Genomic DNA, 26,996 nt, shown 5'->3' on the forward strand with positions numbered 1-26,996 from the left:
ATCAACAAGGGAAAATATTCAGAGCCAGAGTGTATGTAAATGTCATAAAGAAAGCATTTGGCTTATGTACTTAAAAGACAAATGGGAAATCACATCAGCGTAAGTTAGTATTTTTCTTGAAATCCATCAAAATGTCAAAAATCCTAAACCAAAAATTACTCATTTCAAAAAATGATCAATGGAAATTTTGTTGTGCCAGCATAGAAAAAAATGATTCATTTTAATCTCCATTGATTGACTGCTAATAGCTTTCTCCACTTTAACTGACATGAATTTTTTACAATGTGGCACAATGATGTGAATAAAAATTTACCTGATGTTCCTTTATTAACTGTTTTCTGGAAACTTTCCATAACTATCCCCTGTATACAACTCTCTCCCTTCAATCCACACTCCCAAAGAGACTGTGTTAAACCCCTTCTACCAGGCTGTAGCAGATAACACACTTCTGTACTCTCAAGATATACCCATCTCTATCAATATTCTCTGACTTAACTTCAGGATTTGTTCTCAGCCTTATACATATTTCAAATAGGAATACAGTTTAACTCCTTTTTCTCAAAATTGTATAATGTCTCTTATTTAAAAAAACAAAAATACTTAGATGTATTTTTCTAATGTTTTTGCACTGGATGATTGTTTCTAATAGCTGATGTTGAACAAGGGCTTCCAGTATGCCAGACACATTTCTGAGTGTTTTTCAAGCTGATCATCACAAGAATCCTATGATGTCATTAGTATTATTATTGGCAGTTTACAGGCGAAACCAAATCATGAGAAGGTTAAAGAAGATCCTAACCCACTATGTTGGCTTCAGATTCTAGACTGTTAATCACTACTCTGCACTTCCTCTATGGATTTACAATCCATTGTATTATCTACAATAATAATACCTTCATATTTATTTTAACGTATAGAACTTAAGGACTGCTGTATATTCATTGTAAATACTGAAAAAAAGCTTTTCATTGGGCAAATACAATGTAAACAAGAGCTGAATTAAATCAGACTTAAAGACAAGTCTATCATCTACCCATTAGCCACAGCATCTAACAAATTTCCTGATACACAATGCTTATGTGTTGTTGATTTAAATGAAAAAAAAAAAAACAAGCAAATCTTAGAAATGTTGTTCAGAAAGCTCTAGCAGGACTTGATGACGATAAATACAGGCTGTGAATAGACAGAAAAATAAATGTACCTCCCAGGTCAACAATTTGGAGATTACAAGAAAAACCGATGACTATAAACGGTAATCACAGAAAATAAAAGTTGGGATAGAGAACTAGCTTAGTTCTCTTGAACTAGAATTGAAAAAAAAGGTTCAGTTCTTTTTGGCACATTACTTAAATATTGATGGCATTTACAAATGATATATAAGCTAAAAAAAATTGACAGTGAAATATAGCATGTTTCAGTGTCTTTCAATTGTTGGATTTGATTTAAGTCCAGACATCTTATCAGAAAAGCTTCCTTAATTGTGAAGGAATCACAGATGCTCTAGTCCCAAAAATACAGTTTATATCTCAGAAATGCCAAGTAACACTACTGCCATTATAATAGAAATTATATGCTTGACACTTTCAATGTACAAAATGTTTTCACATACGTTATTAGATCATGTATTCCAAATGAAATCCACACCTTCTAAAATTTTCTGTATGTATGCCTGTCTGCCCCACTAGACTTTGAGCATATAGTGACTGGCTATGACTCATCTCAGTATCTTCAGCACCTTGTATGAGGCATAGCATAAAGGATGCTTGCAATTAATTGAATTGCACCTCCTTAGAGTGTTAGAACCATAAGGGACCATAAGGGACCTCCTTTTATGGAAAAACCTAGTACAGTGGAAAAGACAACCCAAATAAAGGGCAATAAAAATCAGGACAGACTCCTTATTCCATTACATCACCACACTCATACAAATACTACTATGAAGGTACTCTCAAATATTTTGAATTATCCACTAGTTCACATCACCTCTGGCCCTACTTCTGATTGGAAACCATATCTAAAAGAGGCATAACAGTTCAGAAGTTCAGTGTTTCAGATTTATTGGATAAAGCTAGATTTCTTTTATTTCCACAGGAAAGATTACATAACCCCTATATTTGAAATAATTCTGTAAGCATTAAAAGTTTTCCATTGCATTAAAATACTCTTAATCTCAAGATGAGTACATTATCACCATCACTTTCAATACAAAGCTTCTTACACTTCAGCTGTCCTTTTACAGATTCATACTGAAAATAAATTTTAAGCAGAATTACATTGCTGTGCAATGAGTAATAATTTCATTAAATTAGTAGCATTCACCTTCTAGTGAGATTTCTTTATTACTTTATTCATAGAATATTTTGTAAAAAAAAAAAAGCATACTAAACAGAACCATTTACCTTTTAATACTATCCTTAAATAGGGCATACCACTAGGAAACAATCAGCTATTATTCCCTATTTCAATCTAAATAACTGTAATAACTTCCAGGTGTTTGATAAAAGGCACTTCCCATCACTATATAGATCCATACTTTCTATAAGCCTTACTGGCACTTAAACTTGTTCAAAGGTATAAACATTTTTCTCGAGGATGATAGATATTAGGCTGTAATTAAGGTTATTGTGCTGGCATAGAAGATAATTTGACTTAATGGAAGACATTCTGTGATGGAAATTAACAAGTTTGCTACATAATTACATAACAGGATTGATTTTGAGCAACATTTGTGCTATTTACACACTAAGATTTAAGGAAGCAAAGGCTAGATGATTAACAGATCTCTTGTAGTATTTACTATGAAGTGAAATAAAAACTCAAAGGACTAGATACAATTTGTTTAACGATATCACAAAGAATGCAGTATCTCAGATTTCTTTTACCTTAAAATTTGTTACAATGAACATCACATATTTTTATGGGAAAGAGTAAAAAAAAATTTTTTTTTAATTAAAGCTTAATTTAACCATCCTAAAAACACAGATTATGGAACTGGATGAACCATTTGATAACTTAAAAAATATTTAAATTGTGTTTCTTACAATTTGTGGGTCAATTCCAAAGTAAAGCTTCCATTACAACCAGAAGCTTGTAACAGGCAAAATATATTAGTCTAGTAAAATAATATCTAACATAGGCAAGGCTGTGGAAATGTCTCATGTTTATTAAACTAATTCTATCATTAACATAGCAATATGTTTAGGATCAATTATATCTTTTTAAAAAATATTCCTTGGTAAACTTTTCTTAGTAGTAGCTTACAATTCATTGTTTTCACTTTCAAGCACATTATTTGGTCATTTAAATTAAACTACAAGAGAGGAAACCAGAAATCCATTTAGTGCTTTAAAATTTAAACCTCAAGTGTCCTTTTAAAAATAAGTGTACTTTTCCAAAACTGCTAGGCAAATTGCCAGACACAAAAAGGAAAATATCCAAAAATCTGATAAATACAAAGTGAAATTGCACTAGTAGAGGAATTAAAAACAGAAATAGCTACAAGTGTTGCCTCTAAAAAAAAAAAGAGCTGGGAGAAGATGGGGAGGGGTGCAGAGAAGTCAATGGTGTGCTAGAGCCAGCTCGGATGGGCTCTGGAGAGCTGAGAGTTAATATCTCTTTCAAACTCCACATTTTCAGGGCTTAAAATCTGCCACAGAGGAGATATTTACCCCATGGTAATTAGCAAACACTACAAATCAGGGCTTTCCTACTCTTCACTCCCAATTAGTTGTTTACCAGTGTGTCACTGGTAAGAATAGTAAAGGGCACCATTGCTTTTCCTTAAAAGCTCTTCTTAATTTATTTTTTTTATTTTTATTTTGCGTATTACACTGATTTATAATGCAGTAAACTGCATTATACTGACAAAAATTAAACATTTAAAGATGCCATTATTAAAACAATGGGATAATTCAGAGATCCACAAGATTCACTGGGCAGGTAAGCTAATCATAATGTTTCAGTGATAACACCTTAATAATAATGGAAGGAATTCAAAACTCCTTATCAATCTAAAGTAGTTTCCATGAATATTAAAAGACACTGGTGAGCTTCAGTAAGAACATATGAACTTTTATAACTAGTCAATGTAATTTAATTTCCCCCAGAAAAATTGACCCAAAAAGTAAGTTATCAAACTATCAAGTATACTTAAGCCATAGGTTTTTACACAGGTATACTATTTTAAAATTGATAAACTACATAATTACACAGATTCTTGATTTATTTCATTTTCAGATTAACTGAGAACTAGACAAACTGCTTTGTATTGAACACTGTACTGCAAATTATGATTCTACAATGTGCACCTCTAAGTATTTGCCATGACATAATTAATTCAAAATTGTATGGCACTAAAAATGTAAAAGGGGCAAGGTTTAATTTAAGTTAATATGAATTAGTCATAGATATACCCTTTAATTACATTTTTAATCCTCGAATATGAACTGGTTGTCTTGACAGTGATATTATTGTTACACAGTAGAATGTAAAATGTCCTCAGTGAATCAGGTTTATAACACATACCTAAATGTACAGAAACTATAGAAGGAAATATATATATATATATATATATATATATATATATACACACACACCCCAAACCAACTCTAGCATTTTAGCCCATTGTGCCTATTTCTTTTTCCTAATTTTTCCAACAAATAGTATGTCCTGTCAGAGGTCAAAGTAGCCTGGAAAAGGGCAAAACTGGTCAGTTGACATCATATTGAGAAGTGATTGATGACATCTCATCAGTTCCCTCCACTGCAACCATCTGGTTTGTGGATTAGAAGCCATTCATACCTTAGTTCATTTACACATGTGAAGGACTCCTTGAAGAATCCATTATAAAATATCTTATTGAGAAATTTTGTGAATGCATACAGTGGGAAAAAATGAGGTAACATTTGAAGGACTTCCATTCCCATACTTCTTTGATTCCTCATTTTCTTGTCATGTATTTTAATGTCTGAATAAACAGCAATGTAAAATTGGGTTCATATTCACAGTTTTTAGTTTCCAATTCACTACTGACTCTAATCAAACCGTTTAACCTTTCTATGCCCTTGGTTTCAACATTTCTGAAACTGATGCATTTTTGTAAGGCTGGAAACATGTTTATAAGTAAAGCAAAAGAGGAAAAAAATGTTGTGAGTGCACAGACTCACATTCATCCCTCTTTAACCTAACTCTACCAGCCCCTATACTTACACCTGCCTTACACCTGACCCATTTCAGCCAGAGCAGCCCTCCTCCTCCTGTCTCTAAAGAGACACCTAACTCATTTTCGGTCCTTGAATTACTAGAGATCAAAGTGAAGGTGGGAGGAGACTGCAACAAAAGTTACATGAGTTTCTTTATTATTTATTAAATAATATCAAAATAACACTGTAAAAGTAAATCATTAAGCTTCATGAATCTGAATTTACAACATGTAGACTTTAATTCTAAAACCATAATTCTGAACCATCACCCCAAAGCACTCTTTACTTTCTATCTTCATATATAGTTATTTGTGAATTTGCCTCATCTTCCATTCTGATATCATAAGCTCATTCAGGAGAGACACATTTATCTTTCTAGCCAGTCCCCACATATACTTAATGTAGTGCCTAGGATACGGCAAGTACTTAATAATTACTTACAAAATTAAATGGTAACTTAAGCTTTGGAAAAAATATATTCAATGTTTATTGTGGATTTTAAAAATTATCTATGTAGTTCTTTGCCATATTTGATAATAAACATCTTCTCCTTTCAAATAAGAACCATACATGTCTGTAAGTTAAACAACTTTATGATAATACCAGCTTACATTTGCATTTATTCTCAATTCATTTGCTCCAAACAAAGCACTATGAGGTAGATAGGAAAAGAATCATGATCTCTATTTCATTGATGGGGAAATCAACTTAAGTTCACAAAGCTAAAAAGTGCCAGAACTAGGACTTAAATAGTATATTTAGAACTCTTTAAAATATGACATTTAACCCTAATTACTTCCTTAAACTGTGAATTTGAATGTAATAAAGGTCTTTTCTCTTACAAATGTTAGATATCACCAGCCTTACTATCCTTACATCTGAACTATCTTCCCTCCTTTCCACTCTTCCCTTCCACAAATATTACAGCTTCTTTGCAATTGAAAACCAAAAGCTGTATTTGCTTACAAGGGCTGTCATAAAAAAAAATACCACAAATCGGGTACCTTAAAACAACAGAATATATTATCTTACAGTTCTGGAAGATAGACGTATGAAATCAAGATGTCAACCAAGCCATATGCCTTCTAAAACCCATAGGGGAAAATCCTTCATTGTCACTTCAAGGTTCCAGTGTTTGCTGGAAATCCCCAGCATTCATTCCTTGGCTTAGAGAGACATTATTCTAACCTCTCCCTTTGTAATCACATAGCTGTCTTTCCTCATATATCTTCACATCATCTTTCCTCTGTGCTCTATTCCTTACACCTGTGCTCTTGTTATCCATCAATTCCTTGGTCACCACACCACCCTCTATCCAAACTCAGAATTTAAATCAAGTTCTGTTTCACACCCCACTGTTCTTTACAGCAGTCTTGGTGACTTCAGCAGCCACCTGGACCATCCAGCATCTGCTCCTTACTCAACCACCTCACCACCAATATTTTTTTTCCTTCCACATCACCACAGACACCCTCTCTCCTGGTTATATTCTTGACCTTTTTATTATTAGTTATCACACCATCTCCAAGAGCTTTATTTCAAACACACCACTCTAATCTTCACCTCTTCCACCTTCATACTCTCCCACCTTCCAACAACTCTTTGACTTTATTGAGGCCACGAACCCATTGAGCACATCACATCTGGCATTCTCACTACTCATTTTCCTATCCTGACTTCCTTCACATTAGATTCCATGATCCACCACTATGACTTCTTCACAACACCTTAATTCTATTCCTTCTCTCACACCAACGTTATTGCCCAAGTAAAGCTTAACCCAATTAACTACTCTTTGTCTGAACCCAAGCAGTTAAAAGTGGCTAGAAGAGGGGAGCTTGGGTGGCTCAATTGGTTAAGCAGCCGACTTAAGCTCAGGCCGTTTGTTATCTCATGGTTTGAGAGTTCAAACCTCACATCAGGCTCTCTGCTGTAAGCACAGAGCCTGCTTTGGATCCTCTGTCCCCTTCTCTCTCTGCCCCTCACCTGCTCGCTTGTTTTCTCTCTCTCTCTCTCTCTCTCTCTCTCTCTCAAAAATAAATAAACATTTTTTAAAAGTGGCTAGAAGAATCCACAATCACATTCATGTTAATTTCTTAACAAATTTCAATTGGAAAACAAACTTGCCTAACAATCCTACTATAATTCCTTTTTACTTTCATTCTCCCACTTTCCAGAAAGTTTATTCATACTTTCATCCGTTCTTAAAATCTATATCCTGTTTTTCTCTTACCCTCTGTTAATGCTATTGCCTCACACTCTTATTGAGAAACTAAAAACTGTCAGATGGGAACTCCCTCTTCTTCCTACCACCCACTGTAGCACGCCTCTGCCATACATCTGACTCTAATGCTTATATTATCAATCCTATTCCCCTTCACCAAAAGAATCTCTTTATACAGGTAATTATCCCTTCTATGTCCTTCAACAGTGGTGTCTCTTTCTATTGGATCTCTTTCCATTAGTATATGTCCCTGCTCTATTCTCCCTCTCCAGCTACTTCCCAATTTCTGTGTTCCTCTTTAGAGTGAAACTTTACCCCGGAAATTCCTAGTGTCACTGTCTCACTTCTCTATCTCCTGTTCCTTTCTCAATCCATCCAAATTGGGCCTCTTTCTCCAATAGTTATTATTAAATTCATAATTTCTCCATGTTACTGAATTGAAAGGAAACTTTCATGCCCTCATTTTACCCTCTCAACAGCAATGCAGAGAGTTGACTATACCACCTCTTTCCTCCTTCCTTGGTTTCTGTGATACCACAGCCTCCTGGCTACTTTTCCTTCTTCTAACCTCCTAAATCTCCAACTCCTTGTCTAGCTACACTAAATCTCCAACTCCTTGTCTAACCTCCTAAATCTCCAACTCCTTGTCTCTTAGTGATTTTACTCAGCCCCAGGATTTTACACATCATTTTTGTATCAATAATCCCCCAATTTCCATCTCTAGCTATGATTTCTTTATTAACCTCAGATACTTATTTCCAGTTGACTACTTGATATCTTTACTTTGGTATCTAATAGGGATTTCAAACTTAATGTCATTAAACAACACTTGTATCTCACACATCTGTTATTTCTTTTTGCCCCTCAGATAAAGTTCAATCCCACCTCTTTAATTTTCATTCTTTGTTCTCAAAAGCTATGGCAGACTCCTTCTGGTACTTCAGGTTTAAGTACAAATGTCACCTCCACGAGGAGGCCTTCTCTGACTGGCCAAATAAGGGAGGCCCCACCAGTCATTCTGCATCAGATTATTCTGATTTACTTTTACCAAAGCTCATGATACTACTGAAATTACCATACAGTTTGAAATTTTTACTGCCTTTTATTTCTATATTGTAATGTAATTTTACTGAGAGCAGAAATCTTTTGACTTGTTTGTAGGCATATTTCTAAAATCTAGACTAGTGTCTAGCACATAGTAAGAAATTAATATGCATTTTTGAATATACAAAAAAGTTAAACTTCTGTGTTTAAAACATCAAAATAGAAGATAATCAAAGAGATAGCCCATTGGAGTCAAAAAGGTAATTGGTAGCCACTATTAGTATTAGAGGCAGTTAGGCTCTAACAGGATGTATGGAGGCCAGCAAAGAGGAAGTAATGGCCAGCTACGGGGAAAGTCAGAAGTCTATCCTGGTAGCACTCCAAAACAAAGCCACAAGAAGCTGGATCAAAGGAAACAGGCCCAAGATGGCTGACACAGTAGGCCAGAAAGCCAGGACCAAGCAAGGTAGGAAAGGCACGAAACTCTACTTCCAAGAAATCCCCACCTCCTTGTTAATAACCATCAATAAAAGATAGAAACCCAAACCCCAGCACCCACAGCACTCTCTGTCTCACTCTATCACAAGAGTGTACCTTCACTTTAATAAACTTTCCTGAATGTATTGCTATCCTCTGTGTTTTGTCTGTCCCTCAATTCTTTCTCGTGACAAGACCAAGAGACTTCAGCGACATCTTTGGAGTAGGCTGGGTCAAAGCCTCGAGGCATGGGGTCTCCCCAGTTCACCCAGCAACATTAGCATTTTAATATTTAGTGTTAATTGCGTATTTGCTGAGCCTATTAAAAATGATGAGTGTGTAGTATTTCCTTCAATCATACAACAATCCTATGATATAGGTACTTTTACTGTCCCCATTGTACAGATGAGGAAATAAAAACACGGAAAATTGGAGTTACTTGCCAATGTCAAAAACTAGGATGAGGCACAGCTAGGATATGATGGACATTAGCACTTTAATTCCAGAGTCTACACTCTTTTTTAAGTTTATTTGTTCATTTTGGGGGAGGCGGGAGAGGAAAGGAGAAGAGAGAGGGGGAGAGAGAACCCCAAGCAGGTTCTGCACTGACAGTGCAGAGCCTGATGCAGGGCTCAAACCCACAAACTGTGAGATCATGACCTGAGCCAATATCAAGAGTCAGATGTTTAAACGACTGAGCCATCCAGGAGCCCCCAGAGTGTACATTCTTAATCACTAATCTGTGCTACACTTTCATTTTAATTGAAACAAACAATAATGATCCATTATATACTACATTATAATAAATACTATAATAGATCAAGTCTACTAGTCCATTGCTGCTTCTGAATTTGCCTGAAGTTAGTGTAAGTGGATAATATGTTTCCAAAAGAGTATTGATTTTGTGATTTTATAATTCATTAGCATCTAAGTTTCGTAAAATCTGTGATATTTCTACTTTTCTTTTGTATGTGCGTGTACTTTATTACTGAAATATAATTGACTAACCATATTATACGAATTTCAGATGTACAAAATAGTGATTCAATAATTACGTACATTATGAAATGCTCACCATGAAAGTATACTTATTTGTCATCATATAAAGTTATTACCATATTATTGACTGTATTCCCATGCTGTAGTTTTCTTCCCCATGAATAATTTATTTTGTAACTGGAAGTTTGTACCTCTTAATCCCCTTCACCTATCTTGTCTATCCCCTCTCCGCCCCACCCTGGAAGCCACCAGTTTTTTCTCTGTACTTATAAGTCTGTTTTTTGTTTGTTCATTAGTTTTGTTTTCTTGGATCTACATATAAAGTGAAATGATATGGTGCTTGTATTTTTCAGTCTGACTTCTTTCACTTAGCATAATACCCTCTAGGTCCATCCACATTGTTGCAAATGGCAAGATTTAGTTCTTTTTCATGGGTAAGTAGTATTCCATTATGTGTATATACACCGCATTTTCTTGATCCATTTATCTGTCAACAGACACTTGGATTGCTTCCATAATTTTCTGTTGTAAGTAATGTTGCAATGAACATAGGGGTTCATATATATTTTCATGTTAGTGTTTTCATTTTCTTTGGATAAATACTCAGAAGTGGAATTATTGGATCATATGAGATTTCTATTTTTAATTTTTTGAGGCTACACCAATTCACAGTCCCACAAACAGTGCACATCCATTCTTTTCTCCACGTCCTCACCAACACTTTTTTGTCTTTTTGGTACTAGTTATTCTGACTGTGTGTTATTCTAGTTATTCTGATAGCTCACTGTGGTTTTGACTTGCATTTCCCCAGTGATTAGTAATGCTGAGTATCTTTTCAGGTATCTGTTGGCCATTTGTATTTTTTCTTTGGGGAAATGAATATTCAGGTCCTCTCCCCATTTTTAAATTGATTATTTGTATTTCTGGTGTCCAATTATATGAGTATGTATATTTTGGATATTAATCTCTTATCAACTATATCATTTGCAAATACCTCTTCCATTTAGTGGGTTGCCTTCTCATTTTGTTGATGGTTTCCTTTGCTGTGCAAAAGCTTTAAGTTTGATGTAGTCCCCAATTGTTTATTTTTACTTTTGTTTTGTTTCCTGAAGAGACAGATCCAGAAAAATATTGCTAAGGCCAATGTCCAAGAGATTACTGCCTATGTTTTCTTTTAAGAATTTTATGGCTTCAGGTCCTACATTTAGGTCTTTAACAATTTTGAGGTTATTTTTGTGTATGGTAGTAGAAAACTGTATGGTCCAGTTTATAGAGTCCAGGTATCTCATCACCATTTATTGAAGAGATGTGTCTTTATTTTGTATTCTTGCTCTTTTTGTCATAGATTAATTGACCATACAAATGTGTTTTTTTTATTTCTGGGTACTCTATTTCTGTTTCATTGATCTAAATGTCTATTTTTGTGCCAGCAGCATACTGTTTTTGTCACTACAGCTTTGAAATATTGCTTGAAATCGAGAATTGTGATACCTCCAGCTTTATTTTACTTTTTCTTAAGATTGCTTCAGGATCTTTTGTGTTTCCATACAAATTTTATGATTATTTGTTCTATTTGTGGAAAATATTATGGTATCTTGAAAGAGTTGAATCTGTAGATGGCTTATGGTAATAAAGACATTTCAACAATATTCTTCTAATCCATGAGCATGGTCTATCTTTCTATTCATTTGTCTCATCTTCAATTTATTTCATAAATGCCTTATAGTTTTCAGAATGCAGATTGTTCATCTCCTTGGTTAAATTTATTTCTAGGTATTTTATTCTTTTTGATGTTATTTTTAAATGGGGTTGTTTTCTTAATTTCTCCACCTGCTACTTCATTATTAGTATATTGAAAACAACAGATTTCTGTGTATTAATTTTGTATCTTGCACCTTCACTGAATTCATTTGTTCTAAGAGTTTTTTGGTGTAGTCTTTAGAGTTTTCCATATTTAGTATCACACCATCTGCATATAATGACAGTTTTACTTCTTACCAATTTAGATTCCTTCTCTTTCTTTCTTTCTTTCTTTCTTTCTTTCTTTCTTCTCTGATTACTGCAGGTAGGACTTCCAGTACTATCAAATAAAAGTGGTCAGAAGGGGCCATTTTGTCTTGTTCTTCATCTTTAAAAAAAGTTTTCAGCTCTTCACCATGGACTATGATGTCAGCTGAGGGTTTTTCATACAAGGCTCTTATTATGTTGAAGTGTGTTCCCTCTAAACTCACTTTGTTGGAAGATATTTCTACTTTTCTTGTTTGTATTTCTATTTATATTTTTCTCTTATTTTACTCTTATGCTAAAATTCTGTTAAAGCACATTGTTTAAAAGAAACTCCAGGAGACCTGGGGAAATGGCGGCATAGGAGGACGCTGGGCTCACCGCGTCCTGATCACTTAGATTCCACCTACACCTGCCTAAATAACCCAGAAAACCGCCAGAAGACTAGAGCTAAGCTTGTCTCCCGAGCCAAGCACAGACGAGAGGCCCACAGAAGAGGGTAGTAAGGGCGGAGGAGCGGTGTGCACTACACAGACTGACGGGAGGGAGCGGGAGGGAGCCGGGGCAGAGGGGCAGCCCGCCAGCCAAGCAGAGCCCCCAAGTCTGGCTTGCAAAAGCGGAGGGGCTGGACAGAGTGTGTTCTGACAGCAAGCGGGACTTAACATCTGGAAGGTTATAAGCTAACAGCTCTGCTCGGAGAGTGGGAAGGCTGGAGGACAAGGGGAGGGAGAGTTGTTGAGCCCCTGACTACAGAGCACAGCTTGGTGGGGAACAAAGGTGCTCACCAGCTCCATCTCCCTTGCCCATACCCCAGCCAAAATCCCAAAGGGAACCGGTTCCTGTCAGGGAACTTGCTTGCACCGCACGAACACCCAACTCTGTGCTTCTGCAGACCCACCCCTCCGGCGGCAGGGGTCTGACTCCCTCCCAGTGCCACAGGGCCCCTCCCGAAGCGGATCTCCGAAGGAAAAGCGAGCGGTGCCTTCCCCTCCTGCCCCTGTGCACCTTGCCGATCCACCCCAGCTAATACGCCAGATCCCCAGCACCACAAGCCTGGCAGGGTGCAAGTAGCCCAGATGGTCCACACCACCCCACAGTGAATCCCGCCCCTACCAGAGGGAATGAGAAGACACACACCAGTCTGACTGTGGCCCCAGCGGTGGGCTGGGAAAGACATCAGGTCTGACTGTGGCCCCGCCCACCAACGCAAGTTACTGAAGACAGCACAGGGGAAGTGCCCCGCAGTTCCGCACCACTCCAGGGACTATCCAAAATGACCAAATGGAAGAATTCCCCTCAAAAAAACGTCCAGGAAATAATAACAGCTAAAGAACTGATCAAAAAGGATTTAAACAATATAACAGAAAGTGAATTTAGAATAATAGTCATAAAATTAATCACTGGGCTTGAAAATAGTATAAAGGACAGCAGAGAATCTATTGCTACAGAGATCAAGGAACTAAGGAACAGCCAGGAGGAGCTAAAAAATGTTATTAATGAGCTGCAAAATAAAATGGAGACAACCACGGCTCGAATTGAAGAGGCAGAGGAGAGAATAGGTGAACTAGAAGATAAAATTATGGAAAAAGAAGAAGCTGAGTAAAAGATAAAAAAATCCAGGAGTATGAGGGGAAAATTAGAGAACTAAGTGATGCACTAAAGAGAAATAATCTACGCATAATGGGTATTCCAGAGGAGGAAGAGAGAGGGAAAGGTGCTGAAGGTGTACTTGAAAAAATAATAGCTGAGAACTTCCCTGATCTGGGGAAGGAAAAAGGCATTGAAATCCAAGAAGCACAGAGAACTGCCTTCAGACGTAACTTGAATTGATCTTCTGCACAACATATCATAGTGAAACAGGATCTTACATGGATCCTGAGAAACTTAACAGAGACCCATGGGGGAGGGGAAGGAAAAAAAAAAAAGAGGTTACAGTGGGAGAGAGCCAAAGCATAAGAGACTCTTAAAAACTGAGAACAGGGGCGCCTGGGTGGCGCAGTCAGTTAAGCGTCCGACTTCAGCCAGGTCACGATCTCGCGGTCCGTGAGTTCGAGCCCCGCGTCAGGCTCTGGGCTGATGGCTCGGAGCCTGGAGCCTGTTTCCGATTCTGTGTCTCCCTCTCTCTCTGCCCCTCCCCCGTTCATGCTCTGTCTCTCTCTGTCCCAAAAATAAATAAAAAAACGTTGAAAAAAAAATTTAAAAAAAAACTGAGAACAAACTGAGGGTTGATGGGGGGTAGGAGGGAGGGGAGGATGGGTGATGGGTATTGAGGAGGGCACCTTTTGGGATGAGCACTGGGTGTTGTATGGAAACCAATTTGACAATAAATTTCATATATTGAAAAAATAAAAAATAAAATAAAATAAAAACAAATAAATAAATGAATAAATAAATAAAAGAAACTCCAAGCCCCTTTAAAATGTGGGAAAGATATTCAAATTAACGAATATTCAAACAAATACAAAATAAAATCAGATAGGAGTTTTCACACAACTGTCCACTAAATAATTAAAAATAATTTTAATGTTGGAAAGGATACCATTTCATATACATTAATACACTGATAACAGATGTATAAATAGGTATACAACTCAAAAATATTTCAAATCCTTAAAATAGTCACACGTACAATTGATAATTTCCCTCTTGAATCCTTTAACAATGTGATCTTAAACACGTATAAAGAATAAACATTTATTACTGTCTAGCCTGGGATGGAGGTGTCATAGGCAGTGATTTTCATGGATCATGTAAGAAACTTCTGCATATGTTTTTATCTCTTTCAAAAAAGAGACTTAAACATACCAATGTTCAGAGCTCAGGTTACTAGCAAATTTTAGCTTTAAAATGTAGCATGAATCAAAGCTAGTTTGGTTAACATACCTTAGAAGAATGTTTTGCTTTATTAAATTTGTCGCTGTGAGAAAAATGTGTTGAGTGTAAATAGTTACATTCACCACTCTCTTCCTCTTCCTGAGAACCATAAGAAAAAGAAAAAGGAGCAAAAATTGCACACACACACACAAGCTTCTGTATATGTGTATGTATACACACACACACACACACACACACACACACACACACACTTCTGATATAGAGGTCTAGGGTGAAAGAATCCATTGAGAACCTGGTCTGCTAGAGTGGTTTGAAGAGAGGAAGAGGTACAGGGTGGAAGGTACAATACAAAAGTTTCCATTTGTGGTCACACATTGGAACATCTGCAGTTGGTGTTATATATATTTATTCATTCAAGACAAAAACCTGAGATTTACCTATTTAAAATAACCTGAAACCCAACATCACTCTTGGCAGAAAAAATAAAGAAGTATCAGGCAGTCAAGCCATGATCTAGAATAAAACATCAAATCAGCACTGAGTGCAAATGAAGTCATATCCACATCAAGGGAAACTACGCTCAGATGCCTATATGTTCTCTAACCCGGAATGTGGTGGAGGGATGAGGCAAATTAGTAATTGGTTCCAATTCCACTTTTTCCGTTCTGTCTTTGCACCCAATAATGGGCCATTTTTCCTTTTAAAAATGCTTTAAAACACACACACACACACACACACACGCACACACACCCACACAATTCAGTTCAATCATGTAGGTAGGTGGAAAAGGCAAACTGAAATGCACTACATATCAATGAAGCCAACCCTTTCAAGTGTATTCTAGGCAAAATGTCTTAAAGAAAAAAGTTATTGAAGCATTTTAAATAACTATTACTAAAAACAAAGTATTATCTGATAATAAAGGAGAGGCTTGAATAAATTTTGGTATCTCCACTGCGTGGAATCTTACAGTGCTATTTAAAACGATTTTATTTTATTTTATTTTATTTTATTTATATTTTAATTTTATTTTATTACATATAATTTATAGTCAAATTGGTTTCCATACAATACCCAGTGCTCATCCCAACAAGTGCTCTCCTCAATGCCCATCAACCACTTTCCCCTCTCCCTCACCCCCCATCTACCTTTAGTTTGTTCTCAGTCCTTAAGAGTCTCTTATGGTTTGCCTCCCTCCATTTCTTTAACTTTTTCCCCCCTCCCCCTCCCCAATGGTCTTCTGTTAAGTTTCTCAAGATCCACAAAGGAGTGAAAACACATAGTATCTGTCTTTCTGTGCTTGGCTTATTTCACTTAGCATAATACCCTCCACTTCAATCCACATTGCTGCAAATGGCCAGATTTCATTCTTTCTCATTGCCAAGTAATATTCCATTGTATATATAAAACACATCTTCTTTATCCATTCGTCCATTGATGGACATTTAGGTTCTTTCCAAAGAACTGCTAGGATTCCACCCAAAGTATACAGGAGTGCTGATGCATAGGGGCATTTGTACCCCAATGTTTATAGCAGCACTTTCAACAATAGCCAAATTATGGAAAGAGTATTTAAAACTATTTTAAAAGTTAGTATGAACGTGAGGAAATAGTTCTGAATGGAGAAGAAAACAAATATAAACTGAATATGATTAAAACTGTTTAGGAAAAAATCCCTTACGCATAGAAAAGAAAAGTATTAAATCATTGAGCAGGGCTATTTTAGGTGGTGTGACTATGTATGTTTGAGGGCTTCAATTCACTCTTTTTGGCATTTTTCTTTCTGTAATGATCATGCAAAATAATTCTAAAAATCAAATCACAGTATGGGTGCCTGGGTGGCTCATTCAGTTGACTCTAACTCTTGATTTCGGCTCAGGTTATGATCCTTAGGGCATGGGATCAAGCCCCACATTGGGCTCCATGCTGAGTGTGGAGCCTGCTTAAGATTCTCTCTTTCCCTCTACCCCCTCCCCCACTCTCTCTCTCTCTCTCTCTCTCAAATAAATTTAAATACATAAATAAAATTTAATCAGAAGAATGAAAAAAAAATTAATAAAAGTTAACCCCCAAAAAAGCATTTTGCTGTGAAAGCTGTTATGCTATTATTTAACTCCTGAAATCTGTGAGAACTAAATAGCTTTCTTTGAAATATGAGCATTTTAATCAAGCATTCTACTCTGTACTCCCCAATATTTATCATGAAAACATAACTGAAAGAAAAGTTCTCAAAGCTTTGAGGTCACTGTGGAACAGGTACAAGGAGTCAGAGAAAGGTAACTTACATTCCCTATGGGCTAGAAACCCCAAAATTTATACTCTGATTTCCACTGACAGTTATCAATCAACAAACACACTGGAGAAACTAAGAGAGTCTCAACTCCTTATTTGGAATCTCTAGCTGCAATTTCTAGTTAAGGGTAACACCATCCAAGAGACACAAAATGTTTATTTATAAATTCCATATCACCCTCACAAAACTCCACCAATATATAGAAGGATTGGACTTTGTGTGCTCAGGAGAGATTTAGATTTAACTCATTTGTTTGATTGAAAAAGAAAAGGAAGCAGGCAAGCATGAAGAAAGTTTAAAAATCATTAAGTATATCAATTCCATAGAGTCGGTATAAATGGTATACTTAATCCTGCCTAGCGTGTAAAATACAGTAGCTATGACAACACCACGTCTGCATTTCCTCAATATGATCACTCAGCAGGTCACGTTTCCAAACAATTTCACCATTGCCGTATTTTATTACAAACCATCCTTAAAAGACTGATCAATAGCAAACTCATTGAGAAGTCAGCAAACTCTTCAAAGTGGTTGAATGATTTCCACAAGGTCAGAGAGCAAGGGACCCAACATGTAGAGCAAACATATCTGCAGGCCTGTCCCGTATTCCAGAATACTTATATTAATTAACATACAGTAAATACACACTCTCTTCTATTGTTTTGAAGATTTTCACATGGCTTTTACATCAAACTAACATTTTTAAAGTTTTAACATGCTTCTGTAGTCAATTTTTAATACCATTCAAAGGATTTCACAAAGATTCAACCAAAAAAATCTAGTTAGGTAAATCCATTGTGGGCAGGTAAAACAAGTTGAAAATTAGGGGATGAAGTTTGGAGAGAGAAGTGTAAGTGGGGGAAGGGCAGTGGGGAGGATTTGCAGGATGGTGGGTAATAAAATATGGGAGAAGAGGAGGTGCAGTCAGGGCTCCATCCATGAGCACCATCTGTATAAATCAGGCCTGGAGTTGACATGTAATTTTGTGTGGGTCCCCTGAGAAGTGGCCCTCAGGGCTTCATTATTGATGAAGAGATTTTTCTTCAAAGTGGCCCAGTCAGCAGTGCCTCAAGGGGACATTCATAAGCACTCATAATATCAATTTCCAAGCACCTGGGAGGTAAGGACACAGATTGTCTCTTTAATTATTATGATAAAGGTAGAGGATAGTGAGAATGCTTTTACACAACCAAGCTGAAATTCTCAATGAAATAAAATTATCATAACCTAATATTAAAAAGTTTAATATTTGAGTCATCTTTCAGAAAGAGCACATTTTACATTTTCCTGGTGCAAAATAGGTTGATCTCCAATTCTTCCTTTCCTAGTAGTCAAAAAAGTTTTAATGAACAAATACAGGGATGCTCAGAAGTCTAGAAAAAAGACTTTCTTTGAAGCTAATATACTTGCTTAGAGACATTATAAGCTTAGTCCAGTTTGTACAAACAGATATGACTTGGGCTTTTTTAAAAAATAATTGTGTAGAGATTTCTTTTCAGAAAAGGATAATACTAAATCCCTTCTATATATCGTTCAGAATACCAAGAAATAATTTTCACCAATACATTGGTCCTGAGAGAGTCTAAAAATGCTCAGAAAAACACTGAAAAATCAATCCATATGTACACTGCAGTAAAATAATAAGGGTTGGGGAGGTCAGCCTTGGATTTGAGTCTTAGTCCCTAGTGGATTAGATGTAGGTAATCCCATATAGACAAAACCGATGCCACATACTTCCTTTGAATCTCCTTCAATTTACACCAGAGGGCTAGCAATACAGAGGGTGTTAAACATATTTTTAAAATAGAAGTAAAAAGCAAAATGAACTGAGTCTCTTTAATTTGATCTGAATTTCAGAAACTCTCCCTTCTCACTGGTAATATTGACAAATAAAATTAAGGAACTTTCTTATAAAATATATCTGCGAAATATATCCTCATAATTCTTTTAACTTCATTAACTCCCCCCTCTTTCACATATTTTAACAGGCTTCGATATAACTTGTTAGTTTTTGGAGTTGAACAAAATTCCAGCCAAATGACATTTACATAAGACACATGATATGTACAACAATGATGTTTGAAAGAAGTACCTGGTATTTTTTTAATATTTATTTTTGAGAGACAGAGAGACAGAGTACGAGTTGGGGAGGGGCAGAGACAGCAGGGGACACAGAATCGGAAGCAGGCTCCAAGCTCTGAGCTGTCAGCACAGAGTCTGATGCAGGGCTTGAACTCACAGACTGCGAAATTATGACCTGAGCTGAAATCAGACGCTCAACCGACCAGAGCTACCCAGGCACCCCAGAACTACTAATATTTTAAAAATACATATTTTATGTGAAAGATGCTATCTGAGGCATTATATGTATATGACACCAGTTAATCATTACAGCTGTTGCATGAAATAATGAAGCATAAATCCAACTGACAGAAAAAGAAATGATAGTTCAGGAAAGAACTGACCACAATCACAAAAATTAAAAAAAAAAAAAATGAGAGAATCAGGATTAGAACCCAGGCCTGTTTAATACAATGTTTTCTTTTTTACCATGAATTGAGGTTTGATTTTGTGAAATACAAAATAAATAACTTTAAATAAACGTACTGAGTTCCTAATATCAATAAGTAGATATCTGTAGTGAACATTCTAAAAGAAAAGTAATACAATGAGTTCACACCTACTAGCATAACATTTTAATTAGAAGCAATGGAAGAAGAAATAATTATAAACCATAGGAAATATATAATCCTATTAAGAGTTATCTTAGTGGTATTCCTGGCTCCAGGTTATCTGTGAATGACCACACTATTGATGTTTGAGGCCAAAAAAACACTTTCTGTTTTGATATAGAGGATTAAGAGCAAATGAAGTCCTGAAGGTAAACATGTCACATTTGAAAATCAAAATCTTGACTATATATAAATTTATAATCTTAGAATGCCTTATAAAATATTTTTAAATTAAGGCAGGGTATAAATGATGTTGAAATTTTCTTACAGTTTTAAGGACTGAAGGTTTCTATTCATATTTATCATTGTAGACAGCTAAGAGGGAGAAAAATAAGTTAGCCAATCCTACTTTTCAATATCCTCGTTAGCTTCACTTAAAGCCTGGACCATAACAAATCTCATCATATTTTCTTTGTCATATTATTTTATAACTTTATTTTTTTCAGTCTCATTGTCTTTAATTTTAGTGTTTTTAATTTTATAACAAATTTATGCTTATTAAAAATTCTCCCACAATGATCAGATAGGCTTACCTTTACAGGAAGGTCTATTTTTCAGCTCTTGCATTCTTGCCTGTTTATATACAGAGTTTGGTAAAATGCTGTATTCAAATAGTTAAGGAAAGATGATTGCTTAAAGATATCCAGTTTTCTCAGGATTTTGGCCCTAGATCTTTTTCATATTCTTATCAATTCCTTATTGCAAATGTTCAGCTTTCCAAAACTGAATTTTTCTTCCAGAATGTAAGAAAGAAGGCTACTGAATTCCAACATATTTTTACAACACTATCTGCTATGATTAAGATTAAGCAGATCCAACGTAAAAAATTCCCTAGTGATAGAGTCGTCATTAGTCATTAATCTCACAGTTTTTAATTAAACTACTAAATTGGTCACTGAATTCATGTGCAGGAGGTATAATTTCTTTTAAAAAACTATACTGAAGTATATACATCTGGCCATGCTTAACTCTAGAAATACACCTTAAAACTACAAAGAGCTGAGAGCCAAAGCATAAGAGACTCTTAAAAACTGAGAACAAACTGAGGGTTGATGGGGGGTGGGAGGGAGGGGAGGGTAGGTGATGGGCATTGAAGAGGGCATCTTTTGGGATGAGCACTGGGTGTTGTATGGAAACCAATTTGACAATAAATTTCATATGTTATTAATAATAATAGTAATAATAATAATAGTAATAAATTTATTCTCTCCTTTAAAAAAAAAACTACAAGGAGCTATCATTTGGAATGAAGTAACTTCCCAAATCACACAATCAGACACATTTTTACTGCCCAGCTTAATTTCTTAGAAAGGAGAAATACTTTGAGCACGGTCACAGGACAGTTTAAAATAGGGAGGACAAACATATTTTTAACAATTCAAACTCACAGAACAGGTTTAAAATTTAAACACTTTTAAAAAAATTAAAAGCTTTAGCAAGTCGAGATAGCATTTCCTTAGATTGGTGGTGCCTAATCAATAAAAGAAAGGAGACAAGAAAGAACTGTCATTTATGCACTGAATAAAAAAAAAAACATAAAAGTTTAAATAAATAAATAAATAATCCATACCTTCTGCAAAGATGAATCTTTATTCTCTCCTTTGGATCCATAACCCTTCCCCTTCCCAGGGACAAAAACAGTTATGATAGAGGGTATTCCGAAATATTTTCTCCCACCTCTACCAATTAATTCATAACCCCTGCCTTCCCTTTTTTCAAAATGCTCCTTAAAAATGTACTTTTCTCCCAGTTGTTTCCTTTATCCTCCCATTTTCCAAGTCCATGATTTTAGTAACTTATTTTCTTAATTAATAAGCATAGAAAATTCTCAAATGAATGGAAGCTAGAGTATAAGTAATTCAGAAACTGTTTCTGTTTGACTTGAAATGCACTATGATTCTGTAGACAATGGACTGAAATCCCTTTCTGATTCAGGGTAAATGTGAAACACTCACTAACTGATAATTCAAGGAATGGACGTTGACTTGTGATTGTGAAAGCATTAGAGTGGTAGGTAGCATTTGAGTTTGGCTGTAAATATTTACCAAAATTACTATTATTCAAAAAGTTAAAGGTTTCCTGTAGCTGCATACATTTTCTTTTAATTATACTTCTATAGCCTACTCTTAATTATCCATGTCAGTGGAGAGGAACAGGACACTGAACAAAATTACACTTTTCTAAAATTATTCTTACTTGCTTTTAAATGAACAGATATTGGCATTATACTGGTTATCAATTCAAACTAAATGAAGTACTGTGAAGGTACCACTGAAGTCAGGGTAAGTGACCAGTATTGGGTATTCACCTTCTCTGAAACCTTCCCAGGAGAATTTGTATTCAAAAGTCATCCTTGACAAAATTCAGCTTTGTCCAAAATGTAATCCCATAAAGTAAGATGACTTTCAAAAGCACATAGCTACCGTTAATGATTTTAGAATACTAATTATTTCATTGGCAGGGATTTTCCTAAGATATTTGTTCATACTTTTATTTATTTATTTTTTTAATTTTTTTTTCAACGTTTATTTATTTTTGGGACAGAGAGAGACAGAGCATGAACGGGGGAGGGGCAGAGAGAGAGGGAGACACAGAATTGGAAACAGGCTCCAGGCTCGGAGCCATCAGCCCAGAGCCTGACGCGGGGCTCGAACTCCCGGACCGCGAGATCGTGACCTGGCTGAAGTCGGACGCTTAACCGACTGTGCCACCCAGGCGCCCCCATACTTTTATTTTTTAACATTTGTCCTTTTTCCTAACAAGAATATGTCAACTTGTGACATTTGTTTATTATATTTCCTATTATAATTTTCTTTATTTAACAGGTTATGAAAATATGACTCAGAGAAGCTAAGTAACCTTCCTAAAGTCACAGTTTAAAAGAACTAAACTAGACCTCAACCCAGTTAGCTCCAGATCCCAGGGTCTGAATCACATTTATGTATCAGGGAAAACAAAACAAAACAAAACAACTTCACTTCTCATGCTGCTTCTACAATTACCATAGTGACAACAATTCTTGAGTATATGAGCTAGGTTCTATCGCCTAATATCTATTACTTACTAATGCATCATCGTTGTGCTTTATCTTTCAGCCTGAAATATTCCATTTTTGGGGTTTGGTGACATTCTGATTGTTTTTCATGCTCCCAATCCTTCAAACCCTGATGTGATACTTAATTAAGGCTAGACATTATGGAGTGAACACACAAGGCAACTTTACCTCAGTAACTTCTTTTCTTCAGAAATAGAGACATTTCTTGGCTGCCTCACTGAAACCTGAGATTCTGTAGGTAGCTTATGGGGAAAGTTAAATCACTATTATAGTGGGTTGTCACCATCACCTTCTGTTCTTTTCACATTTATCAAGTGAACCTGTATTTTGTTCCATACTGATTTTTTTTTTAAGATTACTCCATGTACTTGAGACTAAAGCAATGGTCACAGTCAGATCAGTCTCTAGACAATGGTCTTAAGGAATTCATTCAAGGAAAGGAAACCCAATGTACGCATTCAAATTTGATAGAAAACTGAACTTTCATAATTCATTCTGATTCTTCAAACAAAAATGAACTCTGGTGAATCAACAGGATCAACTGAGACATCTATGCTTAAATGTGTTCCTTTAGGCTTAATGTATTTTTCTTCACTGCATTATATTTTAATGATTAATTTCATGCTCTCTGGTGGTACTATAACTCATGAATCACAGGTTATTACTTTGAGATTTTGAAAAGGAAGATACTATGTATAATGAAAGTGGTTACTGATTAAAATGTGCTGCATATATGAACTACATAAAACCTGAAAAGGCTTGAATACCACTGTTCTAAATTGTAAGTAATATCAGGCAGATTAACCCCACAGACTAAGGTTAGACTGAGGTGAGTGTAAGGGCGTGGACTTCTCAAACGGGTCTTAGTTCAAACAACATATGAGATTAAGCTAGTAATTTAATGTTTCACTGGCATCTTTTCCTTAGTGTTCTGTGGTTAAGAACTGATTTCCAAGACAATTGCAAGAGAAATACAGAGAAAGAAATCAGTTAAGCAAATAACATACCATTCTAAAAGCCAAAGGCCACCTGCCCCCTGACACTCTCCTCTCTAAAATCAGTACTGCCTGAATGCTGTCAAAAGTTTGCTATTTAGCTTAGTTTAAAAAAAATGATTTGGTTAAATCAAAGTAATAAGGACCAAAAAGGGCTTTGACAGTGACATAAATCGAGTATCCTTCACCTTGTGCACACATGAATAAATATTGGGTTAAATATATCTTACTGATCAATAAGAAATAGTAAACTATCCACAAGAGAAACCACAAGTAAATTAACCAGAGAGGTCACTACAATATAATTTGACTCTTATTACTAAAATGGATTTTTCCCAAACCAATGTATGGAGTTGGAAGAAAACATTACTACCATCTCCCAACAGAACACAAAGTTACTTCAATGACAGAGGAAAAATGTGGCATCAGCAGCTATTCTGCAAACAGGTGGTTTTAAACTTTTATTTAAGCCACTGAAAAGGACTGAGGAAAGAAAAATTTGTCATTTATAAAAAAAAAAAAGAGAAAACATACACGTACACACATATACACACATTTTATCGGACAGGGAGACTCAAATAAAGAAAAGCCTTAAAACACAACAAAATACTAAAAAGCAGTTTATCTTAGCTCACAAACGCTGAATTGGGTATGTCTAAAAATCACTGTTTAAAATTAAATCCTTCTCATGTCAAACACAAAGGTCTTAGGAAGAATTTAAAGGGAACGGTCATGTCATTTCAGGTAGGACCTTATTCACAGGAAGAAAGATGAAATTGTTACAGAAACAGAGTGGAAGAGAGAATCAAACACTCTTGAGAGGAGAGAAAAATACAGCTTGTTTATGTTTTTCTGATAGCACTGCATTTTTCGTGTTCTCAATAGTTTGTTCCATTCCTCCCTATGTTAAATAATTTCATAAGCATTGAAGCATTACTATGGCTAGCAGGGACTGCTAGAATAGCTGACAGACAGATCTCCTTTATTTCTATAGCTCACCTTTGCATATATTTAGGATTCAGCAATTGGAGGTGGGGGCAGCAAACAGGTGCCCTGAAATGCATAGGGGTGGAGAAAGGGGAAAGTGCCTGGGTAGACTGGGTGGGAAATGGGAGCTCCTATCCTCCAGAGTCCACCTCACTGGAACTCTTGTGCTTCTTAGTCACACCATTCAGGGCAAGACAAGACAGGCTTCCTTAATCCCCTCCGAAGTAAACAGCCAGGTAACAACCCAAAAGGCACCCCCTCCAGTCGCGGGACCCTTCCACTTCTGTCCCCCGCTGCCCGTGCCCATGTTCTCGCTCCCTGCTCCTCCACCTCCCCCGCAGGCCTCCCATGGAGGCAAAGTTTCCCCGGTCTCCCACTCTTTCCCGAGCGACTGCCGCGGCCTCCCCAGCACCCACCGGCTGGGCCCCCCACCTCCCGCCCTTGGCGACCCGGCGCGCAGTCGGTACCTCGATGTCCGCCGAGTCCTTGCTGAGCACAGGGGCCATGGCAGTGTTTACAGCCTGAAGTCTCCTAGTGACAGACCCTCCTAGCGTCCTCAAGCTCCAGTCAGAAAGCGAAGTGACGGGAAGCCGGAGCTACCGAGTAAATAGGAAGCGGAGGGTCCGCGGCGAGGGGGCGGGGCTGGCGCTGGGAGGCCACGCCTCTAGGGCGGGGCTGCGGGCTCGGCCTCGCGGCTCCAGGCGCCCCGCACTGCCCGTGGAACCACGGGGAAAGCAGCCCGGCCCATCCCCCAAGCTGGCGGCTTGTTTTCCTTACACAGGCGGAAGGAAGGGAGGGAGAGAGCACTCGCACCCGGGACTGACCTTTGCTCTGTAAACTGTTAAAGCCTGAGCTTGGTAGGCTGGGGCCAGATGTTAGAGACCCACAGGATTAAAGGTAAAGGCAATTGGCGCTCTAAGTAACAAATTGCTCCTTTTCTTTTGCTTCCTCACGAATCCCGCAAGGTGCAGAAACATTAGCTTATGGGCAGCTGCATCTTCTGGAACTCCTCAGGGATGAGGTAGTAAACGTTCCTCTATTCATCTATCAGAAGGCGGGAGAAGGCCAGGGCGCGGGTCTTCCGACAGTGGACAAAACCCGGGAGTACGAGCGAGCGAGCGGAGACAGGGTTATCAGAGGACCCAGGGAGGGAGAGGAGCAAAATTTCTACAGCCAGAAGTGGCAAGTAATAAGTGCTGTAAGTGCTGTAGGTGGTACAAAATCAAGGTTGTATCTTTGCAGGACAATCCATTCTAACGACTCCTTAAATATATGTAGATATATATTTCTAAAATGTGAAGCTCCTTTGAAGAGTGCTTTATGTTTTGTTATAGAGCTTGCTGGAGAGACGGGAGTGATTTCCATTGAGAGATGGTCTCAATCCAGAAAACATTCATCTTTGAGTGTATCTGTCTCCAGACCTCCCTCTGTTCTCCCGGTTAGATAAATACATCCTCCTCCTCTCTTCTCCCATAACGCTACCTGCTTACTTCTAGTAAGGTTTTTACCATCCTTCTTAATCCTCTTGGCTAGATTGTGAGCACCTTGGATTCAAGTATTTCCTCCATATCGTTATTCTTTCATTAGTCATGTTCATCATTCATCATTCATTCAACAAATATTTATTGAACAGTTCCAATGTACCCATTGTTAGGTACTCTGGATATAATCCGTCTTCTAGATTATATTTCTAGAGTGAGAAATACCTCACTCTCACGAAGATTATACTAGTAAGCAAGTAGCAAAATAGTAAGAAACAGTGATGTCTGCTTAGAAGATAAGAGAAATGGAAAAGGGTAACTGGGGTGTAAATGCTCACTACCTTGAGTGATTTGGGAAGACTTCTTTAAACAAACCATTAGATTACCTTCCAGAGCCTGGAATTTACTAGACAGAGAATGGATACATTTTCTTGAATCAAATTGTACTGCTAAGAAAAACTAGAAAGTTACACAGAAACCGTAAAATCATGTTTTCTCAAATATTTTATTCATCCCCAAGCTCTCAAACTTCGACCTCCTAAAGGATCTTGGAATGTGTCTTCATTTCTCCACCTTCACTCCATCCACCAAGGTCCAGTGGTATTCCACTCTTCTACTCATACCTTACCCCTCTCCACTCTAGACTGAGTTTTTAAAAGTATTAATTGA

General features: G+C 36.8%; 1 protein-coding gene across 1 annotated transcript in view; it reads right to left on the reverse strand.

Moving 5' to 3' along the window:
• DPYD (dihydropyrimidine dehydrogenase) overlaps positions 1 to 25,458 on the reverse strand; it is an 863,978-nt gene extending 838,520 nt beyond the window's left edge. Inside the window, 1 exon segment of the mRNA XM_030327163.1 lies at positions 25,314 to 25,458. Coding sequence (XP_030183023.1) covers positions 25,314 to 25,352 — 39 coding nt within the window. The 5' untranslated portion in view covers positions 25,353 to 25,458.
• Between the last annotated feature and the right edge of the window lie 1,538 nt (positions 25,459 to 26,996).

Source organism: Lynx canadensis, chromosome C1, assembly GCF_007474595.2.
Source record: "Lynx canadensis isolate LIC74 chromosome C1, mLynCan4.pri.v2, whole genome shotgun sequence".
Taxonomy (NCBI): Eukaryota; Metazoa; Chordata; class Mammalia; order Carnivora; family Felidae; genus Lynx; species Lynx canadensis.